The following is a 19,512-nucleotide window of genomic DNA, read 5'->3' as shown; positions in this document are numbered from 1 at the left end:
TCTCAAAAGCCATTTTTTGCGTGATAATCGTTGTGTCTAACCACGCGGCCATCGTTCCCTGTGTGTGCACGATTCGCTCATCGTTAACTATCAGCTAGCTGAAAGACAACGATGAGTCTCATCAGAACCGAGCGCGGAGTTCTTAGCAGGATACCGCTGATACTATTGTTTCAGCTGGTATCCCGCTTGGAGAACACAGCAGGAGTATGAATAAGACAGCGGTCCAGCTGTATTCTGCATACCACGCTCGGCGTGCTCAGCTGTATACCAGCTGAGCGCTCCGTGAATGCGGCAGGAGTCTGCAGAAGACAGTGCTCCAGCTGTGTTCTGCATACCCCGCTCAGAGCGCTCAGCTGTATACCAGTTGAGCGCTCCGTGAACACAGCAGGAGTATGCAGAAGACAGCGCTCCAGTTGTGTTCTGTATACCCCGTTTGGAGCACACAGGTGGACAACACAGCACTTCTCAGAGCGTGTAAATGCACAGAACGATTATCGCTCAAAAGATTGCCTTTGAGCGAATCTTGAGCGATAATCGTTGCATCTAAATGGGCCTTAATGCATGCAAAGTTTAGTGATTACATAAATGCATAATTTCAGTCAAGTGGGCAGTTTTTAATTTACATGTACAATTTCAATCATTCCCAAATTCACTCTAATATATGACTTTTCTATTTATGACTGAGCCAGGATTTTGTTTCTTAAAATATGATTTTTGTTTTTTGATTTTTTTTTAGATAAAGTTACATGGAGGTACAACCAGACAATAAAGGCACCAAATAATGCTGTACATTGTCCTTTTATTGAAAAACATTTTGAAGACTCGTAAAGTGCAAACAGCTCTTTGTACAATAGTGGCACAATATGCAGAAAAGAAGGGGCTTCACACTATACTATACTATATATGATCAGAAATCTTATTACTTCCCCAGCCCTCCATTAGAAATCTATCACAATCCCTTTTAGTATCCTGACCTTACAAAAAAAGGGGGGGGGGGGTGGGGAAGGGTGGCTTCCACCAAAGGAAATGATGTCAAATCCCTAGGATATGTATCAGTTATTATCAGTGGCGTCCAATTCCTGGTACTCCGGCCACACTACCTCCAAGAATAAATTGCCACAAGGCTACTTAAGCACTGCAGCTCCAAGACAGATTAGGGAACTACAACACAGCCCTATTTCCTGCAGTTGCACGGGGTTGCAGTTCAATGCACAGCTTGTGTCTGGGGGCTCCACCATGTAGTGAATAAGCTGATGGGAGCTCCAGATCAATGAATTAGACTGGTCGAACATTTCCTACTGAGAATCCATAACAGTGTACGATGGAAATCCTCCTCTAACACAGGGGGTGTCGATAGTTGCCTATCCATTAGACAGCTGGCATTGGAATATGAGCAACTTTAGTTTCTTCACATTAGTTTTTACAAACCTCTTCCAATACAATTTCAAGTGCATTTGACATGTACAATAAGTTCAGGTATCTTCAAAACTAGCATTTCTGGTTTGAAGACTCAATATATCTACACATTGAGAGACTTTGGTGAGATATCTTAGCGCCATGTTGGATTTTTAAGACTACTCCCAGTATTATGATATAAACAGGGATCAACGTGTTGATACCATGTAAAAGGACAGACATTCTTATTCAGAACACATAGAAAGGTCTACCTTCCCTTCTATGATGGGCTCTTCTTGCAATGATACTGTATTCTTATTTGTATTTTAGAAATGTACATAGATACAGAAAAGCAATGAGAGACGACCCAGTATGCGGCTTTCACCCTTATGTAAACCCGTCATTTTAGTGACAATTTCCAGTAGACACTCTCTGAGAACACTGTTAGACATGGACAGCCGAGAGGCTTCATCCTGTAAGCAGAGCAGTAGGCCCTTTTATATGGAATAATAATCATTCCAAAAATGAAGAATGATCATTCATTGTAAACACAGCCAATGGTAATTCATTCGCTTATTGTTAATTTCATGCAACGGTTTAAGTAGCGGTTGTTCAGTCGTTCAGATTCATTGTACCAGTGAATGAGAGGGACTAAACGATTTAGCAAGAGAACACGTAAATGATGTATCTGCCTGAGCAATTAGGCAAATTCTAACATCATTCACTTGTTCAAACGATAAATCATTAGGTGTAAAAGCATCCTTAAGGCCCATTTACACGCAACGATTATCACTCAAAATTCGTTAAAACAATGGCATATGAGCGATAATCGTTGTGTGTTAATGCTCCCATTGTTTACTCTTCGGGTGAACGATGATTTTAAGGTGAGCTTAAAATCAATCGTTCGGCTGGAGAGTAGGTAACACAGACAGTATGCTGTGTTCTCCACTTGAGCAGCAGATTACATTGTATTCATGCTGGCAGCCCATGCAAGAATAAAGCAGCTGATTGCAGAGCTTAGACAACCTGCGTGTTCTGCAAGCAGCTCCTGGAGGCTCATTTGCACTCAAATGAAGCTGATAAAGTGCTAATGGACATTAGTGCCCATTAGTACTTTATGCAAAAGGATTGCTAAATCTGTCAAACTTTCAATAGTTTGTTAGATTGTTTTTGCGTGTAAATGAGCCTTTAGTCCTAACCAAGTAGTTCTTTTTACAGTTTATATTTTTTAGGTGTCCATCTCTTTTTCTGCTCTCACTTCCAAATTCATTCACTTGCTTTGACCATTAATGGTAGATACTTCCGATATTTGGAAAATTAAATATTCCAATGACCATAGTCCAACAATGTACTGTTTTATCATGTATTTCTTTTATATTAAACCTTGTTTTAGTGTAAGAACTGATTTTATACATCCAGAAGAATTTATATGACACCAGATCCGCTTCTCATCATGTTAGTCCAGTGTTCATTCCTATCCATGTCCATCTTTGTAATTGTAATCTGATAAGGCACATGCGTCTGACAATGGCTTCACATTCACCAGAACGGTTTCACATAAAAGTGCGCTCTCTCATTTCTTCATTTCCCACTCCTGAAATAGAATAATAGTCTATTAGACTAAGGACATCATACGTTGGGCCAAGTGATCTTGGTATACTGGTCTTTCTAGTGTTAATATCTTCTGATGCATTGACATAGTCTTCTAGAAAGGATCTCTGCCTCTAGCATTACTATTCACATTCACCATATCAGCTCATGAGAACATTAAAATGATTATTATAGTAAACCTATAGTAAAGTAATAAACTTAGAGGGGTTGTCTACGACTGAGCTATTTATGACCCATGCTTGGTTGGAGTCGACCGCTTCGGACCCCCAGTGATTAGCCGTTGTCCGGCCTGGTGCCTGCATTACCAACTTGGGCTGCCGTAATGCTTCTGGCTTAGTCCACATTGACAGTGGGCTCACATTCAGACCCTTGTTCATTTATTTAGCATCACATCTATACTATATGATATTGTTTTAGATTTTGGTGTATATCTACACCAGATTTCATCCCTTCAATTTGAATTTAATTGAAAGGCTGAAATCTGCTGCAGGGTCGCACCAAAATCCCTGACAAAATCAGCAGCAATTCGACATGTACCTTGAATGAATAGATCAGAGCTGACAAAACATTTCTAACATTAAGCAATTTTACTAGGTAACTGCTGGCTTGACCACCAGGATCGGATGGCCTTTCGCTACATATTGTCAGATATGTACGCAGCAATACTTTTTGTTTACCACCAGGTCTACAAAAGGGTCGCATATTGTAGTGAGTAGATCATAATTTCAGTGCCTACAGCTAAACAAGTTAACAAAACTTGGTCTATTATAGGGAACAATTCTGTATCTAGTATATAACCACATTGGAGGTGGCACATAACCAACCTTAGCCTTCTGGAGCACCTTCCCTTTGTTGGTCGTCGCAATGGATGGGGTCCTGTGCCTCAACTCTGCTGCACTGTTGACGGGCACAGGGCGCTCACATTCTTGTTGGCTTTTTGAGGGCTGAAGAAGCAAAAAGTGAATATACATTTATACTGACAGAAAATAATAAACGTAAGGCTTAGTTTAGGAATGGGTTCTTTACAGCAAGAGTTCAGCAACTTTTATTACAGACAACTAGAGATGAGCGAGCACGCTCGGTAAGGTCAGTTACAATTTTGATTTGAAGCAGCAGAGGATTGGGCACAGACAAAAAGGGCCTTACCCTTTCCAATCCAATTTTGGATTCAGGGTTTCCTAAAAGGCTTTCTCTTTTTGCTGTTATACAACGGTGCCATCTGCTGGCTAAAGCCAGTGTGTGTGCGCCAGAGAGGCTTCGACAGCGGAGTGGCTGGCAATAGATGGTTAGAATACCCTGTTAGACATCTTCTGACATTGGAGCTGTACAAGCTTTAATCAGAATGTAGGAAGACGTCAGACAGTGGATTGGAAAGGGTTAAAGCAAAAACAGTGTATTGGTCTTGTGCTCTTCAGTAGTCCATCATAAAGCATCCCCTTATGTATCTCTAACAATCCACCAATAATTGTAAAATCCATTAGATGAGTCCCTTACCTACAAGCTAACAAATAATAGCAAACTACTTTTATGGTGGCAATGACCCCGCTATCTATTTGACTCTTGTGCAATTGCAATGATTTGTCCGCCCTGGTTAGCTATCCCATATGATAAGTAACATTCAGAATACATACTGGATTCTCTGCTTTGCCCGTTACGGATAACCCAAGTGATGGACCTCCAGCTAGGGACTTTTTCAGATTCTCCTTCACTTCTGTAAGTTGTAGCTCCAAATCTACACGGCTCTTCTCATTGTCCTTACAATGTTCTTCTAAGGAGGCCAATCTTGTCTCTAATTCCTGCTGCTGCTTTCCTGAACACAAAAAGACAGAAGATTAGTTTGTTTTTGTAGAAAAAGGGACAACCTAGTTGATACTTAATACTTTAGGGCTCTAGAGAGGCTTTATAATGATCAGTCACTTGCACAAATACAGGAACTACATGTAGGATTAAAGGGGTATTTCTCACACTTTTACAGCCTATCCCAGGGATATTCCATTAAAGTGCGATGGGTTTGGGTCCTAGAGGTGGGTCTCGCGCCCATCTCCTATTCTGGCTCCCATCTTACATCTCTGTAGGTAGTGGCCTGGAGTGGCCAGGATTATGTAAACAGCCGAGAGGGCTTTGCTACGCCGTTTCTATAACACCTATATAGATCGATGAAAGTTACGCCAACAGCTAGCTCGCAGTGCCATGTTGTTTCCATAACTCCCACTGAAATAAATCAGTTATACAGACAATGCAGTCCAGGCATGCTCAGGTGTTCCAGAATCTCAACCACCTCACATAGAGCAGTATTCCCATCTTCCCTATCTGTGGCTGAGTTCAGAACCCTGAACATATGTGACTGCCTCTCTATTCAATCACCTTACTGCAGGGGGTGCAGTGAGCCCATAGTGAGGAGAAGAACGGGACACAAAACCCCCATTCTTGGGATAGGTGGAGGTCCTATGGATAGGCAAGAGAGTCTACTTTGGTACAACTCCTTTAATCACGATCCACAAGTAAGGTGCTTATATTGGAGTCTGTAAAACACATTTTTTGTATGGACTAGAATTATATACCCATGGAGAATATGGTTTTACATGTGTGTTTTGCAGTTCCATTAAAATTAGGATATGATCACATGACACTCATTTGTCACTGGCAAATCTGCTGTGGATTTCGCAGTAAACCTGAGGCAGAAATCCACAAAGGAAATTCTGATTCCTGCTGTGGATTAGCAAGTAGGTTCACATATGAATTAAAGTCATTGTAATGCATTGGGCAGAATTAAGGACAGGGAGAATGTGTTCACTATTCTATTCCATTCCCTGAGCATGTGAATAGGGTATATAATAAAATACTCCATTCACTTGCTGATAGAAGGTCTGTGGACTATGTCAGGCTTTAGGTGTGAAATCTGTGCCCAAATCCGGAAGGTGTGAAGACTGCATTAAGGAGGGTGACATTACCTGTGCTATTCTTTAACATTTCCTTCAGTTCTCTTCTTTCTTTCCTCAATGCTACCAGCTTGTTTCTAATGGCTTCTTTCTCCTTTTCCAGACGTTCTTTCTCTTTCACAAACTTCCGCGCGTCCTCCTCCGCTCTGGTTTTACCATATTTGTATTGGTTAGCATCTAAAAACAGATTAGAGTTTATACAGGGCTGTATTCACTATAGAAGCAAACAAGGTATGTTTAAGGGTGGCAAATTGGGGTTTGTGCAAAGTATTCAAAACTTATTTCCCACCTGTAGGATAGGTGATGAGTATCTGACTGTTAGGACTCCCACCAAAAATGAAAACAGAGGTCTCAAGTTCCTCCGCAAAAAAAGAGAGCGATGGCAAAAAACGCAATTTCATCTCTAATAGACTGCTGGACACCGCTAAATGCAGCACTTCGATATTTTCAGCAATCCCAGAATGATGACTGGAGTGGCAGTGCCATGTTCGAATTCTGCTTCATTCACCTGAGGGGGGCATGGGTTCCCCCTCCAATCAGACAGACACTTATCCCCTATCATGTGGATGGGGAGAAGTTTAAAACTTAGCACACACCCTTAAAGTATTTTTAATTTCTCCTTTTTGCTGCATTTTCCCACAATACCCTTTATGATGCATTGGGTGATGAGTAATGAAGCAACAGTATGTTAGCATTTGTAAGTACTGTACAGTTAAAGTACTCATGACCTTTGGGGTCATATGTAGAGCCAAATTGGACTGTTAAAGTTATACATCCGTGGAACACCATACATTCCCATACGTACAAACTGATTATATAATATTGATCACAATAGCAGCAAGGGAAAAAAAATCTTACAGCAATGTAGTTGCTTTATAAAATCAGTCATACCAGAAGAAATTCATAAAAATTTCAAAAACCAACGAAGATGATGTTCTTACTTGAAGCATGGCGTTTGACCTTAACTTCAGGATCCAACCTGCGAGACTTCTCACTACAAGATGAGGCATGGCGCTTCACTTGTGTTCCTCCTTGTGAGCGCTTTGGGTCCTCAACCTGAATACAATAGTAAAAAATAGTATATTAGCTCCCACTAGTGGCCACTAGAGAAAATACAATCAACTACAAAAGCGTAATGGCATGTATTCTGTAGGACATGCTGCTTTAGAACTCAGATCAGCCTAGTATATACCTTTTCATATGCCACATCATCATAGACTCGAGAGTCAATACTGCCACTGCGGGAGGATTTTGCCCACCTGAAAGTAAGGATCAAATTGTGTTAGTATAGAAAATACATTAGCCATACACGGTTAGCTTTTACGATTATTTGTAACTCACAGAAAAGAGTGGCGAACAGCGGTCACTATATTGGCTATGGTTTCCACATCTACATAGTCATAGTGCAGGGCCTCAGGCCGGGTTTTGGAGCCCGTTTGAGCAAGTAGAAGACCCAGCCAACGACCCATTTCTTCAGAACTGCTGGCCTGGAAAAAAACACGACTAATGAGACACAAGATATTTGCATATAAGGGTACACATTCACACAGCAGGACTGGCAGACGCTTAAAGTGACTGACCGCTGCCCTAAGGCTTGGAAACGTTTAAGAGTGTCAAAAGCACAATTCCCGCTCACTTGCCAAGTTGGGTACTACGTTTAAAAGAGATGACAGTCATCCGTAATTGCTCTTTTTGAGTGATTACTTGGGTGACTATCGGCCCGTGTAAAAGTAACCTAAATTACAGCATATTGGTAGTTGCTAATTCCACCAAACGTTGCTCACCAATTAGAGCGAGAGGGAGCACTTACAGTTCAAAGCTGTATGAGCAATTGGCTTGTTAAGAAGTTTATAGATATAGGTCATGTCAAAAGGTCCGTTTAGACAGGACAAATGTCGGGCAACGATGCCCGCCACTCGTCCCCGCACATACTAACTCCTATGCTGCTGCATGGGAGCTAGTATCGCTAGCTGTCAGCGGGGTGGCTGCAGTAGTTTTTTCTCCTCACTCTCTTCACTTCACATAGCGGCTGTTCAATACTGAACAGCTGCTATTTACACTGATTGCTCATTCAGCTCATCTTCCATAGTTTATGCTGCATAAACTATGAGCTGATCGTTCAGTGTACATAGCAGCTGTTGAGTATTGAACGGCTGCTATGTTATGTTAAGGGAGAGGGGCGGGGGAGAGCAAGGAGAGAAATCTCCTGCAGCCTCCCCGCCCAGCTGCCAGCGATACTAGCTGCCGTGCAACAGCACGGTAGCGAGTGTATATGGGGACGATTGTCAGGCATCGTTTGCCCAACATTCGTCCCGTCTAAATGGGGCTTAAGATTTAATGCATTCATATAGATTATGTCAAACGTACAAAAGAGGAATATACCTCTAACACAGAGATTTCTTGATTTTGGCGTAGTATCCTGAAAGCAAATGGATGCCGAGGCCCAAATCCTGGCGATACCTCACAGCCACGCAACGCAATAGAATTAACATGAGTCCGGAGATCATTGCGGTCTTTGTGGAAATAGAGAGTCTGTCCCTTTAATCGGCACCAACGCTCCTTCCAGCACGGATTCACAAACACATTCAGGAAACCTGGGGCAGACAGTGAAACGGAGAATGTAATGCCATGTCGGGTATAGATTTGAATGCGCAATGGCAGACAATAATCCATACAAGGTAGGACAAGGAAATGCAAAACAATTTTGAGTCAATGTATGCAATGGTTTGTGGGTGAAAGAGAATAACTTTTTAGATATCCATCAAAGGTATAAAAAGCCATAAAAACACAAAAGCTAAAGAAATTGGGTATATGGGTGTTCCCACATTTCTGAGAAATCTTGTTTCCGTTATTCTTCCAACAAGTCTCATTACGGACGCATTGAAAGAGACCATCATGATGTGCAGTTTCCCCAAAAGTAGATTGGGCGTAGGGGTCCAATTGGGTAGCCACCACGTTTTCAAAAAACAGAAAACCCAAATCCAATAGAAATCCAAAAGGTGTCCAATCTGTGGGATCATGCCAAGGCACTTTTTTTTAGCCCTACATTGTATCCAAGATGATGAGTTGTATCCAAGAGGATGGCATTCAAAATGGCCAACGCATGCCCCCATTTGTAATAATGCCTCAAACTCCCACTCATTAGTAATGCCCCTACTCCGTAATAATATCCCCTAATGACTCCCTTAGTAATAATGCCCTCAAAAACATTTAATTTTTTTTGATGAACATTGAAAGACATGCCGTATTTTTACAGAGTGCCCAGAAATTTACAGACAGTTGGCAACCCTGATCCCCTTCTATGAAAGAAATCTGCTTGTCATTTATACCCAACATATTAAAGAAAAAAAACAAAAAACCCCACACCATTATTGCAGCATACAAGGCTGCATTCCCATACAGCAAAAACGGCTTGCCCCTAAACCCCATCCAGTCGCGGGAGCCAACGGCTGCATGATCTAGCCGATCATGTTGGCAAGATTGTGCGGCTATTGGCAGCCAAGGTCTGTGGGGAGTTTCAGCTGCAAGCAGTTTTTGCTGTGTGGGAACGCTGCCTAAAGCCTAGTCTGACAATGTAGCGAGTTGGTTAAACTTGGAAATTGGCACTCACTATGGGCATTTTATCTGGCCGAGTAAAGGACATGGCTTTTTTGAAAGTAGATAGGAGAGGAAAAAGAAAACAAAAAGCGAAAAAATGGCCATGTGCTCAAGCTCTGCATTGAACTTTCAGGCAAGGTGTTCTGCTTAAATGCTCAAAAACAGTAATTTTCACTAATTGGGGATATTCAAATGGAACCATTTACTTTAATGAAGCAAAAGGACTACAAAAGGACAAAATATGTTTTTTTGGAGGACACAATAGCGTGTCACTTTTATGCTGCCACCTACCACAGCAGGGGACATCTTCGTCTGTAGAGGAGGTGTGCTGCTCCTCAGCCGACTGCTTCTTCTTAGAGAAACTAATTATCCTTGTGATTTTCTTCCCTGCCGCTCGGCTCATGGAGCCTTTCAGGTCAGCCAGACCCGTCCTCCGACACTTTGCTAGAGACACAATTAATGTTCGTTAGCACTGATCTCTATACGGAATATTAGCCCATACCAAGCTCAATCCCAGCAAAAGAGAAGAACTTAATTCCCATTAAACGGCATCTGGAATATTGTAAGTAATCATGAATGTGGTATTTGAAATCTACTACTTAAAAGGAAATGTATCACCTTTTTACTAATTAGGACCAGGTAGTGAAATATCTTCTATTTTCTAATCTCTTTTTAGTTTGTGATTGTAGATTCTTTTATTCTATTGTGTGAAGAGAAATATGGACCATCTTGTATGAGCTGCAATTAAAGTGACCCTCCGGTCCTGGAGAAACATAGTTGGCTGCACGGCTTCTCCGACTACCTGATACACAGTGTACACTACTATTAGAGATGAGCGAGCGTACTCGCTAAGGCAAACTACTTGAGCGAGTAGTGCCTTATGCGAGTACCTGCCTGCTTGTCTCAAAAGATTCGGGGGCCGGTGGGGGGAGCGGGGGGGAGTGAGAGAGATCTCCCCCCCGTTCTCCCCGCCGGCACCCGAATTTTTTGAGACGAGCTCGAGTAGTTTGCCTTAGCGAGTACGCTTGCTCATCTCAAATTACTATGCATTAGTAGTTAGACATTACATGCTGATGTGACTGGTCAATGCTACTCATGTGGACAGCGCTGGCCGAATAAACCCTTGACGCCACAGGGCGTAAGTGTACACTTATACCTTATGGATAGCACAAGACCAGAAGAGATTCCACGCCATTTGGCAGCAGCAGACGGCTGTTGCCAATATCGGACCCCGGAGATGTAATCTCGGAGGGCCGACGGGTTGCCATGGCTACAGGAAGCCAGATACAGGTGTCCTGCTTTGCCATTGCCTAGCAACGCTATTACAAGCGATAAGGCATTGCAGTACAGAAGTCCTGCAATGCTTTATCATAGCGATCATAGCTGTTATAGTAAAAGTCCTCTACAGGGATAAAAAAAAAAGCGTACAAAAAAAAAAAGAAAGAAAAAAAAAGAAAAAAAAAAAACCTCTTTTGTACTTTTTTCACTATTAGTATAAAAAAATAAAAATTAAAATCCCAGATACCCTAAAAAACTGAGGCAAAATGCTTATTTTTTTCATTTTGCCATCCAAAGAACGCAATAAAAAAATGACAAAAAGTGCTGTATGTACCCCAAAATGGCACCAATAAAAACTACACCTCGTCATGCAAAAAAACAAGCCCTCACAGAGCTTCAAAGATTAAAAAAAAAAAAAAAAAGTTATAGGACTATAAATGCAACAATTAAAAAAATAATAATTTCCCCCCCAAAAAGGGGTTTTATTGTGGAAAAGTGGAAAAACTTAAAAAAAAAAATAAAAAAAAAAAAAAATGATAAAGGATTTTGATATCATTGTAATCGTACCAACCCCCCCAAAAAATGTAGTGCGTCATTTATGCTGTATGATTAACACTGTAAAAAAATAAATAAAAATAAACAATGGCAAAAATTGATGTGTTTTCTCTCCCTCCTATTTCAAATAAATTTATAGAAAAAAGTTTTAAAATATAGTCTATGTACCCAAAAAGGTCATCAATAAATACTACAGTTTGCCACGGTAAAAAACAAGGCCTCATATGGCCATGTCGACGGGGAAAAAATAAATAAATAAATGTTATGCCTTTATTAGAAAAGGTGGAGATGAAAATCCCCCAAAAATCGATAGTCGTCCCATATACACGCACGAAGCGACTGAATGAGAGTTGTTTAGTCGTTCAGTTTCTGCATGTAGAAAACTTAATTCCACGCCATTCAGTGTAAACAGCAGTCGTTCACTTCTGAATGACTGTCTGCTTGCTGCGAATGGAGGTGGGTGGGTGAACGCTCTGTCTCCATGCCAGCAGCGCTGTGAGTTATGGCAAGGATACCTATTCCTGTGTAATAGCGCAGGAATCGGCATCACTGCAATGAACTGCCAGGCATCGTTTGCCCGACAGCTTGGCCCGTGTAAATGGGGCATTACACAGGAGGAGGGGACTGTCACTCTGTGGTTTACACAGGAGCAAGTCGTTCAGTGAACGGAGGCAGATTGTGCTGGAGATGTTTTCCAGCCGCCCGCCTTCATTCACTGCGAACAGGCAGTCACTGAAAATAGAACGACTGCCTGTTTACACTGAGCAAGAAGGTGCTCACTAGTTGCTTTATTTTGGCTCAAGTGAAACAAACAACTACTGAGATCAGTTGCTTGTTTGAATGATTTTTCGGTCGATAGTTCCGTGTAAAGCCCCCCTACTCCTACCGCTGACGTTAATGGAATGACTAATGAAAAAAAATTTTTTTTTTTAGGGAACAGGCAGTCTAAGTGTATTATTAGGCTTAAGGTACATTTAGACAGAATGATCTTCCAGTCTAAAGGGAGAGGTCACTGCTAGTTATTAGCGCTCGTGCAGAGCGTTTAGACAGGCAGATCCTCGCCGACTTCACAGTGGAGAGAGTTAACACGTAGTGAGAAGTGATGATTTTTATGCTGGCTGAAAGTGAGCGATAACAAAAACATAAAAACATAGTAAACAATGTTTTTGCATTTGGACGCAGTGATTATCGTGCATTTTCATTCATTTGAATGAATTGTGAGCTATAATCGTCCAGTGTAAATGGACCTTTTGGTGGTCACAAAAACGGCCATATAGTTACTGACTAAGGAATGCATATAGCTGCATCCTCTCACCATGCAGGTAGCAGACTACCAAATGAGGGAACCAATTGCACCTGTGAGGGACACCGATGAGACATCCACTCACACTGCCTCTTAATATAGAGGGGGGTGGCTGCTGGGTGTATAATCCCACACAGAGTGGATACAAAGTCCAACTAATGCCTTGCATTTATTATCTATTATTCACATGCAGTGTGGCTTGAAAACTCCAGGGGGAGCCCAGGGTGGCAGTACCAATGTGGTTCACTTTTTGAGGTGCAGGGCAACCCACCAAACTATTATGGCATCATTAATAGGTTGCTGGTCTGCATGGTGCACTACATGTATCAGAATGGTCTGCCATGTTGTATCCACTGTATGTGGAAGTCTACACCAAGCAGCCACCCCCCTCTATATTAAGCGGCAGTGTGAGTGGCTGTCTCATCGGTGTCCCTCACAGGTGTAATTAGCTCCCTCATCTGGTAGTCTGCTGCCTGCATGGTGAGAGGATGCAGCTATATGCATTCCTTAGCCAGTAAATATATGGCCTTTTTTGTGATTGCTTTTAGGTCTTTATTTTTCCCCTTCTGTGACCTTTAGTGGTGGGTGTAAATACTGCAGAATTTCGGCAATACATATTTTATATATATATATATTTTTTCTTTTGCCGATATTACGACTGAGATTAATATATAAATATATATATATATATATATTTTTTTTTAATTAGTCAAAACATCAAAAATGTAAAAAATTACTAAAGAATATTTAACAAAAACTTGATACACAATAGGTCATTTTTCTGATGACACATTTGCTTTGAAATGGTCTCCCAGCTTATACGTAGTATACCGGTAGCAGAGAGCATCTAAACCAGTTTAACTCCTAAGATAACACTTGGATGTTACATGCAAGTTTACAACAATTTTTATTGCAATTTGTATCTTGTAAAGCCTTGGAAAAGCAAAGACAATAGGTCCGATATTGTAGTAGGAGGACTCACAATTGTCCCGGTTCTCTTTCCCACTGCTGGGGGAGCTGTTCTCTCCATTAGCAGCGCTGTCCGAATCCGATGTTTTGTCATGGGATAGTCTCTGCAAACAAATTAAGGGACAAATTATCAGACTACAATCTTCAATGATTTTCTCTATAATCAATGGGTGTGGGGGGGGGGGGGGGGTTCTGGTAGTAAGTCAAGCTTAATCATTGTACAATAAAAATCTATACAACATCTCTGCTTGCGGACAGGGAATAGGAAAAACAAAAAATCTTGGAGTGCCAATGGGTTTGTATTAATGACCTGTAGGACACTGCAAACACAGGTCTTGAAAATGGTGAGGGATTTAAAGAAATATATTACAATATTACAGAACTCTTCAACAGTCATTAAGTTAACTAGAGACCACTTTGAATACACACTTTAAATCAGTGTGATCATGGATCGCAGTAAACAGAAACTTTAGAGATTATTGTCTGTTGTCCATTATGTGCCCCAGTTTACAAGATTGTTGTCCCTCACTGTAAAGGTCCATTTACATGCAAAGAGGATCGCTCAAATTCGTCATTTTGCATTAGCTACTAATGAGCCAATCAGCCCATTAGTAGCTAACTAGCCTCACTTGCATGTATTTAGAGAACAGCAGGTGGTCTGTTCTCCAAATACATCACTATTGTTCTGCCAAGGACTGCTTGCTGCATACAATGCTATCAGCGCTGCCCACAGAGAACACAGCATGCGGTCCCTCTTATCAGGGACAATGGATTTTATGCTGAGCTGAACTCAGCTATGGATGAAGAGTGCACAGTAAGTGTACGATGGGCACACATTTACACGCAACGGCTATCGCTCGAAAGACGTAATTTGGACGAATGTTTAGCGATAACACCATTGCGTGTAAATCAGCCGTAAGTAACATAGTATATGCGAGTATGGCTTCGGCCTCTTGGCTGATATCTAATAGAAGTGAATACAGTGTATCTCACCTTGTCCAGGTCTAGTTTATGCCGGAGTGCCGGGGATGCCAGGGGCTGCGCTGGATGCGGGCTGCTGGCCTCTCTGATGACCTACAGATATATAGCCGTATGAAAAGAACTCTGCTCCGGCATAACTGATCATATAAGTGTATCATAGTACCTAACTCAGTGTTATGTCACTGCAGATATTAAAGTACTAGTTTCATTGTAGCATTATTGCGCACATTTTAAGTATATACACGTATTCACAAACAATACAACATGTCAGGGCTCATTCACACAGGCGTATGCAATTTCGGTCCATGAAAAACAGACTTATTCCACAGCGTGTGCGTCAGTGTTGCATACGTTTTTGTTGCGCAAGTGCCTTTTTTATGGTTATGTGCCATCTGTGCGTCATTTGTTTTTCCATACGCAGGAAGAAAAAAAAAAACAAAACATAAGGCGGCCCAATTGAGGTCACTATTTTTTTCTGTTTCCTGGCAACTTGCGTTAAAAAAAATAAATAAAAAAAGGCACACGTATGTAACATTCATATTTGCAAAAAAAGGTTTATGCTTCTATATACTTTCATGGTCAGTTCTGGTCTGTGAATACGGACCAGAATAGGACATGATGCGGTTTTTTTTGTTATGCAGCCCAGTAGCTCGCGTAAAAAATACCTATGTTAATAGCCCAATTTACTTTAACGGGTCCATATGCTGTCCGTGTTCAGTCAGTTAAAAACAGACAGCACACGGATGAGAAAAAAAAACTAAAAAAAACCCCAAAACACCTGTGTTTTTTCGTTCTTAAGGCCGGCTGTCCACGGGCGATGTGGTATCCTGCAGCGAAGCTCTCCCGCGGGAGCCGCCGCCGAATCTCTGCCGGTCAGCCCTATCTAATAGATAGGCTGGCCGCGGAGAATCGGGGGAAATTCGAATGATTCTCTGCTCGTGGACAGGTGCCGGCGCTTTCCATAGCAATGCTGTGGGAATTGTCGGCCGGTGTGATTCGCCAGCGGTTTAAATAAATAAATCGCATCCAAACCTGCATCACTGATGTGGTTTTCATGCTGATTTTCCACTACAGGTGAACGTGCCCTTAAATAGGTTCTATGCTTTTTAAATAAATAGCATGGGCCGCCCGTGGGTGCACACATATGTGATTGTCCTGACGGAGACAGGGACCATTGTACTCTACCGTTTTGCCTTTATAACTCTTTCTACTACAGACATATGGTTGTGATGTATAGGTAGGTGTACAGTGGGGCAACTATGTTTATCAGTGCATTACCCTCATCCATTCTTCAGCCTGCTCCCGACTCTGAACCGCCAACACAAGTAGCTCCGAATTAGGTAGACAGAATCGCAGCTCATGCTTCTTCCGTCTTCCATCTTTAGGCACATAACTTACACCGCACAGGGGTAAGGGCATTTCCAAGTGTGGATGCTGGTCTTTGGAGCTCTTATAACACTGTAGGTGGAAACATTAGATTACCGGTACTGCAGTATTAGGATGTGCATGTGCAAACAGCCAGAAAAACTCAAACTATTGTAAATTCTTCTTCGTATGCAATTTTGTTTATAATCAGTTATTCTATTAACAGAAGGATCTCCCAAAAAAGTGCTGGCAAGCTTCATAAATCTGAGAAATGCTAGAATGCCGTGCTTGCCTTGTAGTATTGCACCATGTATAGATACAGCACTATAGAAATAAGTAAAAGGAGATAGAAGTGTAGGTCAGGAATGCTATTGTTTCTCCTTAGGGAGAGCACCTAAGTGCAGTGCCAGATTGTATTGTTCCACCTTCCTTATTTGCATATTACCCAGAGGAGCATGAATGGCCTTATAAATCTCCTCACTCACCTTCTAGGTGCTCTCCCTAAGATCTATAGACCTCTCGCTAGAAACTAGCACACTGATGAGGGACAAACACCCCGAAACAGCTGTCTGTGTATGTTATTCTAGCTTGGCTTTCAATTCCAAGTCATTGTTACAAAATTTTTATAGAGAGTCTAACATTGACTTACAGGAATTCTGCCCTCCAATAGGTGGCGCTGCAGAGGTATTGTTCCATCTCCCTTATTTGGAGATAGAAGGTTAACATGTACTATTACACGGGACGACTATCATCCTGATAATCACTCAAAAGAGAATTCAAAATGATAGTTGTTCAGTGTAAAGATGACCACCAACAGGGTGACGAGCGATAAGTTGCTAGTCATTTTGTTTTAGCATATTAAAAAAAAAAAAAAAAAATAGTCGCTGGTTGATCAAAAGTAGTCACTGTATTTTATATTTGAATGACTTGCAAATTAATTTCCATGGAAACCCCAGTTTGAATGATCTCATCAAAAAACGAATAAACAATAATTGCACTGTGTAATAGCAGATGAGCAAATATTGTTCATACGCGGCAAACGACTTCTCTGTTAACATGGGCAGATCGCCGCTTGGTTTTTAGCCCAGTTAATAAAACAAAACAAGCGACTGACCAGTGAGCGATTTCTCACTCTGACTTGTTGGTGGCCACATGTACACAAGACAACTATAACTCGAATTCTCGATTTCCAGTGATTACTCGGGTGATAATCGCCCCTTGTAAAAGGTGTCTTAAAACCTGGAGAACCAAAGATGGCCAAACCAGCTTCTCGGACTGCTTGGTGCACTAGAATACATGATTAGTCTAAGACACTACACCACCTTTGATTGACCATCGCTGTCCATGTGACCAGTGCTGGCCAGTCAGATGACCATGTCCAAGTCTAACAATGTATACTATGCCAAGTGTACATCTGATAGTCAGAGGAGCAGTTCGGCCATACTTATTTCTCCAGGTCTGGAGGGTCACTTTAAGACGAGCTCAGAGAATTTAACAACTTAGATTGGGTTACACAGAGAACTACTATGGTAGCAGGGAAGAGCATGCTTATTTTTAATGTACCTCCACACAGCTCGTCAGCCTGCAGTCATGGTCCCTGGGATCACAATTTAACATACTGTATAATTATATTCTTTGGCTCCATTAGCTGACAATTAGGCATTAAACCATGGACCCCTTTAAATGCACTGAATGTTATTGGCTCAATGTCATTGTAGAAGCAGATGTTAAAAAGTAACAGGTTTTTGGCAATACAAATCCCGACTGATTTATCAGGTGTCAGGCGGAAACACTGGCATCACGAATTACAGTGGATGTTCTCAGCTAAGGGTCTGTAGACTGACCAGGGCTGTTCAGTGACCTCTCCAACACTACTAGTGCACCATCTCACCGTTCTAGTTTATTTCCATGAAGGTGGCCCGTGATATGTGGATACAGGAAATCCTTTCTGGCTGACACAATATTATGATATTGAGGGATGTAATAGACAATATCCTCCTTCCTTCCTTCCTATTCTGACAATATCAGTCTGTTTTATTCTGGACTCAGGACAGTACCTAACAAGCAGAAGCCTCCATGTCTCTTACCAGTAACTTGTTGTCTCTTATGAGTGTTAGCTGCTTGGCCCACTGGCCAAAGCGTTTCTTCCGCAAGAGGAAAGCGCAGATTCTGCTGTCTCGGACCAGATGCAAGGAAGCTTCCTGCGAAGGCCATTGGTGCATTTGACGCTGAGCTTTTCCCTCCTCATCTTCCTCATCATAAGACTCATAGGAACTGCTAAGTCCATCAGATTCATTATCTATATACAAAAAAAGAGATATTATAGCATGCAACATTCAAATAAATGGTAAATTGACCCATCTGACCATTTACAGAGACATCAGTGGGGTCTTTGAGCTAGGACTGATCATTAGAACAAATGATCTCTCAATACCCCCCCAAGTGACATACATACACCTATACATATTGATACCATCTTTAGACAGGCCTCCACCATATGCCAAAAAAGTGTTAAAACCAGAGATTGATAAGAAATACTGTATATCTATCCATGGCCCAACTGATACTGACATTCAAAAACTAAATTATAGTATAGTGTTGCCAAATTTGTATAGAAGACTAGGATTGGAGTATATTGCTCTCTCAGGGGCACTTGGCTAGAAACAGAACTTATTTGGTTATACTCAAAATCACAAGAAAGTGCTTCATGTCTTTTAAGGAGAAGGGAGAGCAGAGTGGTTGTGTCCTGGCTCCAAATTTGCAGCTCAGCCGCCAACTTCGACATGTCACCTATAGTATGTTCACAGCCTCTAAGCTGTTTGGCTTGGATAAAAATGCACTTGTGTTCACCCCTTATAAATACACTCCAGTCTGCCGGTGCCTTTTTTTGCCTCTATATATACACTCCAGGCTGCCTATATATTCCGCAGCACTGTACGGAGATGGTCTTTCACAGCAGTCCCCGTCCCCAAGGAGTTTAAAATGCACACTGAGGACTATTTCATAGTAAGCTATCCAACCAAACGTAATTGAATCCCTGAGGAAGAATCAAAAGTAGTATTTATATACATAGATTAATACTTTGTGGGGCCTACTTTGGCCCTAATGAGATTGGATACTCCCCGTGGCATGCTATTAATGTCTGATATGCTTGGTATTTCCTTCTCTTCATCCTGCAGACGTCTGGCGAGTTCTCTCTAAGAAGATGGACATCCTTCAGATTTCCTGACCCAACGTTTCAGTTCTTACAAAACATGTTCAAACAGGGTTAGGGCTAGGACTTTGGGCCAGGGTTTGCAGCCGGTCCAATCGTGCAACATCCATATCCTCAATCCAATGTAACACAGCGCCGGATTTGTGACAAGGTGCATTGTCTTGTTGGAAGTATTGCTGACCATTCCCAGAGTATTGCCACATTGCCAGAGTATTGCCACATTGACATTTCTAACATGTCAAGGTACACCTCCATGTTCATGGTTCTTGTCACTACAAGCAACAGACTGAGACCATGATATGTAA

The 19,512-nt window shown here is 41.6% G+C and overlaps 1 protein-coding gene across 1 annotated transcript in view; it reads right to left on the bottom strand.

Moving 5' to 3' along the window:
• Positions 1–779: 779 nt before the first annotated feature.
• AFAP1L1 (actin filament associated protein 1 like 1) overlaps positions 780–19,512 on the bottom strand; it is a 70,176-nt gene continuing 51,443 nt past the window's right edge. The window contains exons 6-18 of the mRNA XM_066591297.1: positions 18,081–18,292; positions 15,907–16,086; positions 14,641–14,721; positions 13,661–13,751; positions 9,834–9,986; positions 8,328–8,539; positions 7,287–7,432; positions 7,138–7,204; positions 6,887–7,001; positions 5,958–6,122; positions 4,638–4,816; positions 3,831–3,950; positions 780–2,989 (exon numbers count right to left, since the gene is read on the bottom strand). Of these exons, the coding sequence (XP_066447394.1) occupies positions 2,969–2,989; positions 3,831–3,950; positions 4,638–4,816; positions 5,958–6,122; positions 6,887–7,001; positions 7,138–7,204; positions 7,287–7,432; positions 8,328–8,539; positions 9,834–9,986; positions 13,661–13,751; positions 14,641–14,721; positions 15,907–16,086; positions 18,081–18,292 (1,742 nt within the window). The 3' untranslated portion in view covers positions 780–2,968. The remainder of the gene's footprint in view (positions 2,990–3,830; positions 3,951–4,637; positions 4,817–5,957; positions 6,123–6,886; positions 7,002–7,137; positions 7,205–7,286; positions 7,433–8,327; positions 8,540–9,833; positions 9,987–13,660; positions 13,752–14,640; positions 14,722–15,906; positions 16,087–18,080; positions 18,293–19,512) is intronic.

This window comes from Eleutherodactylus coqui, chromosome 2, assembly GCF_035609145.1.
Source record: "Eleutherodactylus coqui strain aEleCoq1 chromosome 2, aEleCoq1.hap1, whole genome shotgun sequence".
Classification (NCBI taxonomy): Eukaryota; Metazoa; Chordata; class Amphibia; order Anura; family Eleutherodactylidae; genus Eleutherodactylus; species Eleutherodactylus coqui.
Note: the sequence above shows the minus strand (reverse complement) of the source record. Positions and strands in the feature narration are given on the sequence as shown.